Source organism: Trichoplusia ni, chromosome 9 (assembly GCF_003590095.1).
Source record: "Trichoplusia ni isolate ovarian cell line Hi5 chromosome 9, tn1, whole genome shotgun sequence".
Classification (NCBI taxonomy): domain Eukaryota; kingdom Metazoa; phylum Arthropoda; class Insecta; order Lepidoptera; family Noctuidae; genus Trichoplusia; species Trichoplusia ni.
In genome coordinates this window covers 6,549,072-6,561,376 of record NC_039486.1, presented here as the reverse complement: position 1 = coordinate 6,561,376, position 12,305 = coordinate 6,549,072, and the positions used below count along the sequence as shown (strand labels likewise).

The 12,305-nt window shown below is 35.3% G+C and overlaps 1 protein-coding gene across 1 annotated transcript; it reads left to right on the top strand.

The window, feature by feature from the left end:
- Window positions 1-27: 27 nt before the first annotated feature.
- LOC113497652 (glycogen phosphorylase) lies at window positions 28-12,091 on the top strand. The gene is made up of 9 exons (XM_026877311.1): window positions 28-553; window positions 1,068-1,299; window positions 2,733-2,917; window positions 4,601-4,712; window positions 4,840-5,957; window positions 7,435-7,542; window positions 8,752-8,930; window positions 9,949-10,150; window positions 11,236-12,091. The coding sequence occupies exons 1-9, from the start codon at window positions 314-316 to the stop codon at window positions 11,383-11,385; spliced, it is 2,526 nt and encodes an 841-aa protein (XP_026733112.1). The 5' UTR covers window positions 28-313; the 3' UTR covers window positions 11,386-12,091.
- Window positions 12,092-12,305: the final 214 nt, after the last annotated feature.

Genomic DNA, 12,305 nt, shown 5'->3' with positions numbered 1-12,305 from the left:
GTGTCATGATTTTTACAAATCGTGCTGGTAGCCGGGAAATATTTTCGATTGATGAATTATTTTGCATGAAGTAACTCTCAAATACCACAAATCATCATTGAAACACATAATACTAATACTGAATAGTAATAATAATTAATGTTGACATATAAATACTGAGAATTTGCCGGTAAGCAGTCTGTGGTCGTGTTATATGTTTGACCTTCTCAAGGTGACCGATATCTCAAGCCGCGTTTGACCAGTCAGGGTTGACAGGGTCTAGCGGTCGCACGGGCCTTACCTGATTTTATCCTTAAATCGTAAATAATTCAAGATGAGCGTACAGAGCGATTCCGACAAGCGCAAGCAAATCTCTGTGCGAGGGATCGTAGCTGTGGAAAATGTTGCTGAGGTGAAGAAAGCATTCAATCGTCATGTGCATTATACGCTAGTGAAAGATAGAAATGTAGCGACTCCGCGAGACTACTACTTCGCCTTGGCCCACACTGTGAGGGACCACCTTGTTTCGCGCTGGATTAGGACTCAACAATACTACTATGAAAAGGATCCCAAGGTAAGCTATAATAATATAATTAAATTGATATATTTATTGAATTAAATCAACCATGTCAACTAGCAAAAAGTTTGTTTTAAAGTACCAAATGCAGGTAGATTAATAAATTTTATTTCAAAACAACACCTTTTAATAATTTTGGAGCTAATGGCTAAATAAATAATAATTTTATTACCTTTGTAAATAATTAGTCAAATGGCAATAAATCAGTAACTGAGATTACTTTGACTGGTTAGCAACACAATTTCGGATCTTTAAACACATTTAATTTACCTATAAGACTTTAATGAAAATAGTAAACTTTATATAGAATACAATACTGTTTCCATACATCTGTGTTCCATTACTAAAATATAATGAAGCGGAATGTCTATGGAAGTTAGGAAAAATAACTTTTAAGATTATGAATTAAACCAAACAGATAAAGTACACTAATGAACTATTTCAGCAAAAACTAACTATGTCTAAGTAAAAAATGATTAAATTTTATTGAAAATATGAATACTTTGTTTAGCGTGTCTACTACCTCTCACTGGAGTATTACATGGGAAGATCACTTCAAAACACCATGATAAACCTGGGCATCCAGGGTACTGTGGATGAAGCTCTGTACCAGCTTGGTTTAGATATTGAAGAGCTCGAAGAGTTGGAGGAAGATGCTGGTCTTGGTAATGGAGGCCTGGGCCGCTTGGCTGCCTGCTTCCTTGACTCTATGGCAACTCTTGGACTGGCAGCTTATGGTTATGGTGAGAAGACTACTTTTTTCAAAGTTCCATTCCATTATTGTATTTAAAAGATTAAAAAGAGAACAAACTTTTTTGTTTACAGCAGTTCAAACTTTTTGTTATGATATCTATAGGTATCTCCATTATTTATATTTTTTAAGCAGCGCTATGATTAAAAATGAGTAAAAATTATAAAATCTACAACATATTTTATGTTTACATTCAGAGTTCATTGTAATGATAAAAATGCAACAAATTGCACGTAAAATAAAATTATTTTGAGAAACCGTAAATGTCGTCGCACAGGACATTGGAAAACATACTTGACATTATTTTGGCCGGTATAAACTAATTTGAGGCAGTTGACAACACCAGCGCTGGCGCATCGCCAATTACAAATGAACAAACTAAATTGAATGACTTCGAAGTTTGAACATACCCTTATATAATATGAACAATTATGCTGTTATTGACATTCAGTGATTATAAGCTGAGTAGTATGTTTGAGCACTAAATGAAGTCGTGAGCTTTTCTCCTTTGCGTGGTAACGAAAATCGATAAGCGTCGCCGGCACAATAAAGGTCAATGTCCGGTAACCACACATCGTAAAGTGGTCCAGACCTATCCTATCTTTGTTTCCATTAACTAATCTATTTATGTTATTGAAACCACCTCTTTTCTGCCAAAACTATTCAAGATATTGAAAATTCGCAAACATAGATCGATAGATTTTTGTTTTGTCATTGATGTAGCATCAAAAGTTAAAAATTTACCAGATGTTGGATAACGGCATTTTAGTTATACCACGGCAGTATTATATAGTGTCTATAGCAGTGCCTCTCGTTTTCTGTTGCCTTGCTTGTCTCCCTAGACAAGTAATATAATTTCTAAAAAGCCTATTTAAACCCGCCTTGCAAATTAATCTGTCGATCGATTTTTCGACTTATAAGTTCAACAATCATAAGTTCAAAACCGATATTGAACCGGTATTGATAATCACAGTTAGATCGCATCAAATCACACATCGACACATTAAACTTCCACCAAAAAATATGATAGTTTAATGTGTCAACACGCTTATGTTCAACTGCATCAGTCAGTTGAATTAATATTTGCAGCACCTGGCCAACAACCAATACTCGGTCAAGGCTTTATCGAATAGAAAACTGTTCATTGCCTATATCCTGTGCAATGAAAACGAATTCTGTTCAATAAAAACTCTAATGATGCGTTTACTGAAGCTCTCATAATTTAAATTATGATTTGAATTTCCGACCGTTCTCGTGTAACACTCAACTGTTTTCATTTACGCTTATGTCAGGCGTTGATTTAATGTATTTATAAAAAAATCCTGTACTCAACCTAGTCATTTCATGTTGAACTAGCCAGAATCATAAAAACGGCAAAATCTGCGTAGGAAAATATAATGCGTAACAAAATTCTACTTATTCTAGGTATCAGGTATGAGTACGGTATCTTCGCGCAGAAGATCGAGCACGGGGAGCAGCAGGAGGAGCCTGACGACTGGCTCCGGTACGGCAACCCCTGGGAGAAGGCGCGCCCCGAGTTCATGCTGCCCGTCAACTTCTACGGACGAGTGGTCGACACACCCCAAGGAAAGAAATGGATTGATACTCAGGTAAGTTACCAAAGTCCTTGGTTAGGTTTTAACTCGAAAAAAGGAGTAAGTCGTTTTCATTGGCCTAGCCTTTTCCCAACCATGTTGGAGTCGGCTACCAGTCCAACCGGTTTCAGCTAAGTACCAGTGTTTTACAAGGTGCCTATCTGACCTCCTTAACCCAGTTACAAGGGCAACACTATACCCCTTGGTTAGACTGGCTGTCAGACTTTTTCAAGCTTCTGACTACCTGTAACGACTGTCAAAGATGTAGGAAGAACAGCCTGTTGTTGCTGTGCTGTAGCTGTTGTGCTGTTGAATCTCACCTTGTGATATATTTTCTTTGTTAAAATATTATAACTAATCATCAAACACCAATTGGTCTTACCATTTTCGAATAACTTTAATTAATTAATTAACTAAAATTAATCGTAATCGTTATTAAAAGTAGAATAAAGGAGTTTCTTTTAAATCTGTAAGAAATTGCTATCTAGTCATAATAAAGTAAACTACCAGTAATTTTGGGCTAACTTACAAAAAAAAAACATTAGTTTTTTATTTTAAAGCAAACACTAAAAATATGCAACAGAAAAAATCGGTTAATATTATATCACGTCATATACCCAGCACATCACCGTCGAACGTGATACACGAGTGCTTTTTTATCTGTTACGCCAATTTGTTACTCTCAATGGAGTAATCAAAAGTAATATTGTGTGTAAAGCAAAATGATGTCTGACGGCTTTTAATAGAGTCACGGCAGACCACACGCTTGTGATTCAGTCATTTACCTATTTGTTCTTTTAAAGATAATCATAATGTTATGGTAATTAAAATATAGAAGCCGTTTATTTGTTTTACAAAAATATTTTGCCGAAGCTTGGTATTTGAGGATGACAATACTAGCATAAGCGCAATTTTTTAAAGTTAGCAAATATAAAAAACACTTTCGTACTTTTCTTTTACGTTCTGTTTTACTACTATGCATGCATGAACTGTATCCCAATCTAAAAATATGTGAAATATTACTTATAAACACAACAATATTTATAAATACTTTAAAGAACACTGAATTTTGAACTCGGAGCAAACTGTTTAAAACCAAACAGTCTCCCGTAGCGATATTGTTCTAAAAATAATCCAATGCACTTCTCCAGTTGTTATGCCCAAATCAATAAATATTTAATCTTATTTATTATTGCAATCCTAGCAATTACTTGAACTTGTAGATAATCACGCGATCCTTATCTACTAAATAGGTCGTCAGAGAAAAGTTCCTTGTTTATAATAATCATCGTAAATAACACAATATGACTTGTTTCTATGCGATATCATTGATTATTGTGAACATGCCTTAAGTTCGTGACATATGACGAGTTACCCTTTTGTTTATGACAGAATGTAATAAATCTTGAGACTTGTATTACCTAAAGATTGGTAACATAAATATGGAAAGGCATGTAATATATTATGATACTTTTTTGAACTGTCAACAAAATCCTTCCCTTCCCATTTAGTGTCAAATGAAAAAACTTTTGTAGGATTTTACGACCAACCAGAAAAGAATATGGAAAAAGGCAACTATATATATTATATTGTCCACCTACATCGTCTCGCTGCAAAGTCAATTGAATAAGTACTCGGTCACAGTCTAACAGTTGGGAGTAATAAAGTTTGATAAGAAAATACTATGATTGTTATCAGGTTGTGTTCGCGATGCCCTACGACAATCCGATCCCCGGCTACAATAACAATGTCGTCAACACACTGCGTCTATGGTCCGCCAAGAGTCCTGTCGATTTCAACCTGAAATTCTGTAAGTTCATTGCAATATTTATCTACCTAATTATGAAACTAAATCGGTCGATTTAATGATATGATAAGGCCAAAATTATCTTTAATCTTAAATGCGAGTTTTAGCAGGTCATTCTTTTTACTTTCAGTCAACTCCGGTGATTATATCCAAGCTGTCCTTGATCGTAATGTGGCGGAGAACATCTCCCGTGTTCTTTATCCCAATGACAACTTCTTTGAGGGCAAGGAGTTGCGTTTACGTCAAGAGTACTTCATGTGCGCTGCTACGCTACAAGATATCATTAGGAGATACAAAAACTCGAAGTTCGGTAGTCGCGAGGCTGTAAGGACTACATTTGACAGCCTACCTGAAAAGGTAGCCATTCAATTGAACGACACACATCCTGCCCTCGCTATTCCTGAACTGTTGAGAATTTTGATTGATGTTGAGAAAGTACCTTATGAAGAAGCGTGGAAACTTGTCGTCAAGTGCTGCGCTTACACCAACCACACCGTCTTGCCCGAAGCTTTGGAAAGGTGGCCTTGCAGTATGCTTGAGAACGTGCTGCCCAGACACATGCAGTTGATCTACCACATTAACTTCTTGCACTTGAAAGAGGTCGAGAAGCGTTGGCCGGGAGACATGGACCGCATGCGCCGCATGTCACTCATCGAAGAAGAGGGAGAAAAGCGAGTCAACATGGCCCATTTGTGTGTTGTTGGCGCGCACGCGGTCAACGGTGTCGCGGCCATTCATTCCGACATCCTCAAAGCCACCATCTTCCGTGACTTCTACGAGATGTGGCCCGAGAAGTTCCAGAACAAGACCAACGGCATCACTCCCCGCCGTTGGCTGCTCCTGTGTAACCCTGGTCTTTCTGACCTGATCTGTGAGAAGATTGGCGAAGACTGGACAGTCCACTTGGAAAAACTGACTCAGTTGAAGCGCTGGGCTAAGGACCCCGCTTTCCAGCGCGCCGTTATGAAGGTAAAGCAGGAGAACAAGCTGAAGCTTGCGTCTCTGATTGAGAGAGACACTGGAGTGAAGATCAACCCTGCTTCGATGTTTGACGTGCAAGTGAAGAGGATCCACGAGTACAAGAGGCAGTTGCTGAACATTCTCCATGTGATTACATTGTACAACCGCATCAAGCGCGACCCCACAGCACCCATCACGCCCCGAACTGTGATGATTGGCGGTAAGGCTGCCCCCGGCTACTATGTTGCCAAACAAATGATTGCCTTGGCATGCGCCGTTGGCAACACGGTGAGCATCTATCAATTACTTATTGATTGTTTACATCTATTATTTTAGACTTGTCAGTATGGTAATGAATAAATCCCACCAAAAACATTAAATGTAAAAAAATGCCAAGTCTCTCGATGCAGTCTTTCCATCGTAAAAAGTTTTGAGATCTCATAGAAGCCAAGTCCTATTCAAAATATTTTGTAGTTATAAATCAACATTTAGTAATTGTATCAATAGTTTTCTTTATATTATAATTATAGTGACTTGGCAATGAGCACAAGAAGAAACAAATAAAACGGCATATTTGTAGGAGTTGAAAGTTACACACACCGCATGCGTAAACATTAATATCACAAAATTAATTTTCTTTTGGTTTATCCGTGTCGTCCCAACCGAATTTCGGCAACGGCAGTCAGTCTTAGTGTACTCTCGATTCATTTACTTTCATAAAGCGATGGCCCGTAAGGTATTCTTAATTATTGTATTGGAGCATGTAGTCGGTAGTGACCATCATGATTCACACATAACAAATAATCTGATCACTGGTCTCGTCAGTAACATTTGCACATAATTCCAGGCATCAAGCAGCTTTTAATTTGTGCTCATTGCCAAGTCACTATAATTATAATATAAAGAAAACTATTGATACAATTACTAAATGTTGATTTATAACTACAAAATATTTTGAATAGGACTTGGCTTCTATGAGATCTCAAAACTTTTTACGATGGAAAGACTGCATCGAGAGACTTGGCATTTTTTTACATTTAATGTTTTTGGTGGGATCTCATTTATTTTTTGTAAGTGTATTTCTTTCTTTTTTTTTAGGTGTCATAATTTCTAGGACTTCAGCTACTGCTTTGCTTAGAACCCATTCTCTATCTCTATCTCTTTTGTTTCTTCTCTGAGACTTCGTTACTTCTAATGTAAACAAGCTTCTAGGACTTGTTTACATCTATTATTTTAGACTTGTCAGTATGGTAATGAATAAATTCAATCACATCGTAGCTATACATTGATAAGCGATGAGACCATAATTATACTTATCTTAATAAGATTAAATTCTATAGCGTAGGTAGCGGTTGTAATAATGTATTTGTCAAAAATATTTGAAGGTGCAAGAATACATCACTAGCTACGAGCAAAACATCGGAAATAAAAACCTATAGGTACTACTTACTATAAAAACATATTTACGTTATCGTTCTTTAATCAAAGATAATGTAGAAACTTTATATTATGATTAAAATGTTATTTTCAATCTTTCCCTTTTACGAATATTTTCACCTGACTTCAAATAGAAGGAGGTTCTCAATACGTTTGTTTTTTATGTTTGTTACCACGTAACTACGGACTGGATGTACAGATTTTGTTGATTCTTTTTTCATTTAACGTAAAACAGTTGTCATTTGGTTCCATAAAATTTCATCAAGCTTGGCTTAGTAGTTTTTTCTTGAATATCTTTGTTTTTAAAACGATAATATTTATTATCCAGGTAAACAATGACCCTGATGTTGGAGACAAGTTGAAGCTCATCTTCTTGGAGAACTACCGCGTCACGCTGGCAGAGCGCATCATGCCTGCTGCTGACCTTAGTGAACAGGTGAGATTAAAGATATAGTTCATTAAATATAATGTACATAATATATTATGAAAATTCATTATTATGAAACTTCATTGATGAGATTGTGAACTGAAACAGTATTAAAATCTAAGACACCATACATCTTCCTATATGCCGATATGGTCTCTTAGGTTTTGTAGTTTAGTAATTATTCTAAGGGCTTATTTTTCAATCGCCTTATAACTTTTTTCTTAAAAATATGTTTGTAATTTTGGCTTTTGTATAGAAAAAATGTCAAACAGACACATTTATACCAGCTGATGAGAGAAAAATCGGCCCTAAAAATAAGAAAGTTCTTTTATGTAACTTAATGTCATAAGAACCCGTTTTTGGCTTCATATGCGTATTAAACAAATCATTTTGAATACTTTCTCGAAAATATGACGAATGGAACAAGTTATATTTCAGTTTTCATCATTAATTAAAAGCCTAATAGGATATTTATCTTTCGTAATTTATTTAATTAAACACTCTTTAGTAACTGAGTTACAGATACGAACTCGCGAGATTTTACGACATGTCACATGTGTACATGGTACCTACCTACATATTAGCTATCGCAGTAAAACTTATAATTAGAAATTAGAACAATAAGGAAGAAACAGCCTTTTAATTAACGCATAGATTACGTAGCGCTGTTAATTCGCGTCATAAATATTGCGTTTGCATTGTCTCGACTTAATTTACATTTTAGGAACACGTGTATGATGACGTCATTAGAATGCACCTATTAATTAACTTTTTCAATTGAGAAATGCATTTATTATTATTTTAAAAATAAATTAGTCCTATTATAACTGGACTATTTATGACTATTCAATTGTACAATTCAAACAAACAACTTTTTAGCCTTATTTAGTACATTAATACCTCTTTAGAATTATTCAATTTTCAACATATCGGGTTAAATAATTATGCTTCTAAACAGATTAGGATCCTATACAATACTATTTTGAAATTGAAATAACCTACGCTTATCCCCTTTTTCAGTATCTACAACAGCTTGTTCTAAACACACCCCAAATACACGTTTTTTTTATTATTTTAATTAATTTCAAAAATATTCGAACTACAATACTTTTTATTTAAATTGTATAACCGAGTATCCACTGAAGCTTATTTTAAACAGATCCCAAATACAACTTTTTTTTTAGTATTAATTTAAATAACCTTCTTCCTTCATTCTAGATATCCACAGCCGGTACCGAAGCGTCGGGCACAGGTAACATGAAGTTCATGTTGAACGGAGCTCTGACCATCGGTACTATGGACGGAGCCAACGTTGAGATGGCGGAGGAGGCAGGCGAGAACAACATGTTCATCTTCGGAATGAGGGTGGACGATGTGGAGGCTCTGCAGAAGAAAGGGTAAGTACTGCAGATGGCTGATTGGCGGTCACCACACCAAATGCACTGTGCGTGATATGGCTCGTGTTCGATCCCCACGGTTGACGAATACTTGTTTTCAGGCTAGACTTATTTGGGCATGTGACTTGAATGTTTGTAAACCCCTCCGCGACAGAACAGTTGGTGCGATCGTATATTAAACCAACAGTGTCGCGAATCGGACTCGCACTTGACCGTTTTATTTTTCTCAATATACCAGCTCTTGGTAAAAGAAATCATTCTAATAAACACTAAAATTGTAAAATAGTTTTTCTTATGCAATGTGAACCTTGTGATCCAGTATTCTAAAACAAATCATAACCTATTTATAGATTTAACCTGATAAAGCAGTAAGTCTGAAAGGTCATAATTTATCGAATGTATTCTCTAAACGAAAGTGATAACTAAATGATAAATGTTATAATTATATTATGTGACTCATAATGGTGTAGGTACTCGTAATGTAATAGATACGAATTCAGTTGTCACATTGTACATTCGAGGTATAAATTTAGAATTAGAATTAGACGTATTGTTTATGCGTGCGAAGAAAATTCAGTCTGAATACTTTGTGTTACGTTATTTATTTCTAGCTCTCACCTTGTTTACAAACAAACATGTACTCATATATTTTTAAGTAGAAGATCGATGAGACTTTTGTAACAGTTATAAGCGATAATGATGCACAACTATGGCGCAACCGATTTTATGACGTCTAATAGGATTAATAACTACTACTAGAAAGGTGATTTTTGTAAGATAAGACTAAACCTGTTAGTCTTAACTTACCTACATTGTTTATGTAGCACGCGAGCCCGCCAGCTGCAAATCGAAAATGATCCCACGAGAACTGGTTATAAACCTGTGTACCAAGTTTCGTCTGAATCCGTTCAGAGGTTCTTGCGTGGAAGGTTAAAGACATCAAACATACAAACATTCGCATCTAGAATATAAGGAGGATATTCTTATTATTATTAATAGTAATTGTACTTTTACATAGTTACAACGCCTACGAGTACTACGAGCGCAACCCGGAGCTACGCCAGTGCGTAGAACAGATCCGCAGCGGGTTCTTCTCGCCGGGCGAGCCGGGCCGCTTCGCGCACATCGCCGATGTGTTGCTGCAACACGACCGGTTCCTGCATCTGGCTGACTACGATGCTTACATTGAGGCACAACAGAAAGTCTCCGATACTTACCAGGTATAACTTCAACTTGGTTTTACTATACTGTCCGGCAAATTAACAGCGATTTAAAAGCAGTGCGATTTTTAGCGTTTTAGTAGCCCCACCGCCGTACATTTTATCATTTTAAGTGCTTTTAATCTTGCTCTCTTTTTTAATGATGTGATAAAATACAAAATACACATTCATACGTATGCAATATTTTTTGGAAACTCGTCCGAAGGACTACTTATTCTTTTTAGTCAATTACCCTTTTGGTTAGTATATTTTGGTCAAGAAATCGGGGGTACCATTCTGATAATTAGTGACAAACGTATTTTCTTTTTAATCGATTTCAACATAAAATGTACTTTTGAATAATCTTCATTAGTGAACGAATCTCTTGATGAAACTTGCTCTGTTCTTTATGTAGGGTATTTTTGGTCAATCGACCATAGTTGTTTATTGTAATGAGACATTATTGTAACGAATCTTACTAAATTGATTTGAAACTAGATTTTATTTCAGTAACGTGCGGAAGAAGCATTGTCTGCACCAGAGCTTTGCATATGAATAGCAGCAAACTATATATTTTATTGACATAACTTGGCACTAAACTCGATACCAATATAACGTTTACGCGGCAAGGTTTGCGATGTTTCTTATCGCGGGCATTGAGAGAGTTTCTATAAAATGCGGTTAAGATCACGCTGACTGAATTTAAATACTGATAACACTCTTATATTCATCTTATTGATTGCAAACTGAATATTCTTAGACTCGCTGATAAATATGGTGATGGACCAGTCATGTACAACACAAAATTCTAAACCAAAAACCCAAACTTTTTTTTTAAATCTTTTTAATTTACTGGGTTTTTATTAACTTTAACTTTTTTAACCTTTATACTTTGCATGAATGACATGCTCAGACTGTCAGTTTAAAGCAGAAAGTCTTTTAGCAAATTATCGTTCATATCACGGCCGTGCGTTTGTAAAAAGATCTGCTATAATTTATATACCCTAAAACTCAATGGCATAAAGAACAAAATCCTCTACAGCAACCTTCTTAACAAAGTTTTTATAATTTTTACCTGTTGTATAATGCTCAATAATACTCCACAGAAACCAGCGAAATGGGCTGAAATGGTGATCGAGAACATTGCGTCTTCCGGCAAGTTCTCATCAGACCGCACCATCGCCGAGTATGCGCGCCAGATCTGGGGCGTCGAGCCGTCGTGGGAGAAACTGCCTGCCCCGCATGAGAGCGCTTAAGGTGCCCAACATCCCACCCAACATTATACCTACTATGAACGCCAATATTTAAGTACAGTGAGTAATGAAATCTTATGAGCCCAGTCTGATTTACAACCTACAAAAATGCTGAACTCCTAAATGGCGGGAAAACTATTATGTCAGTTTATAAATCTGTCTCTGGCTGTACTTTGAAACTGCAACAGTTTAGTCAAACAATGTCGCAGCCTTCTTGCAGAAAAATGTAAAACACTTATAATTTTATAATCAAATTCTTATAATCAAATTTTATAACGCATACAAAATTTGAAATCTACAATTGTACTTAACTGTTTGGTTAAGCAGAATTCAGTGTAACAGCAAGGCGTTCAAAAATAAAGTGATGAAGAAAGCAGCTATAATAACGCAAAACATTGATGAAATAGCGGCCAAAATATTTTATAAAAATATATTTTTTAAATAAACTTTGCAACTACAAATACCTCCAAAGATCAGAGATGAATTATTTTCTTAAATCTAGATTCGAATTATTATATTTATAAATATGCCATTTCTATTATGTGTAACTTAGTGTTAAGAAATGTATTTTTCTTTTAAGAATAACTTCAATATAACCATTTAAGAAGTCCATGTTTAAGAAATCCATTTAATAATGTATAATTTTATAAATCTGTCAAATTGCATCCTTAATATAATGCAGTATAGTTTTATATTGTTGTTTAAAAAATCTTAATGTTGTGTAGTTTTTAACCTTATAGTTATAAAAAAAATATAATATGTAGCTTCCAATATTGGTAAAGACATTTTAAAATTACCTAGAAAAATATATAGATAGTGTATTTATAATATGTAGTAGAAATCTGAGTAAATATTTAATGTTGCGTACCTACATATAAATATATAACATGTTCAATGTTTATCTAATTCTTAAAATTAATGTT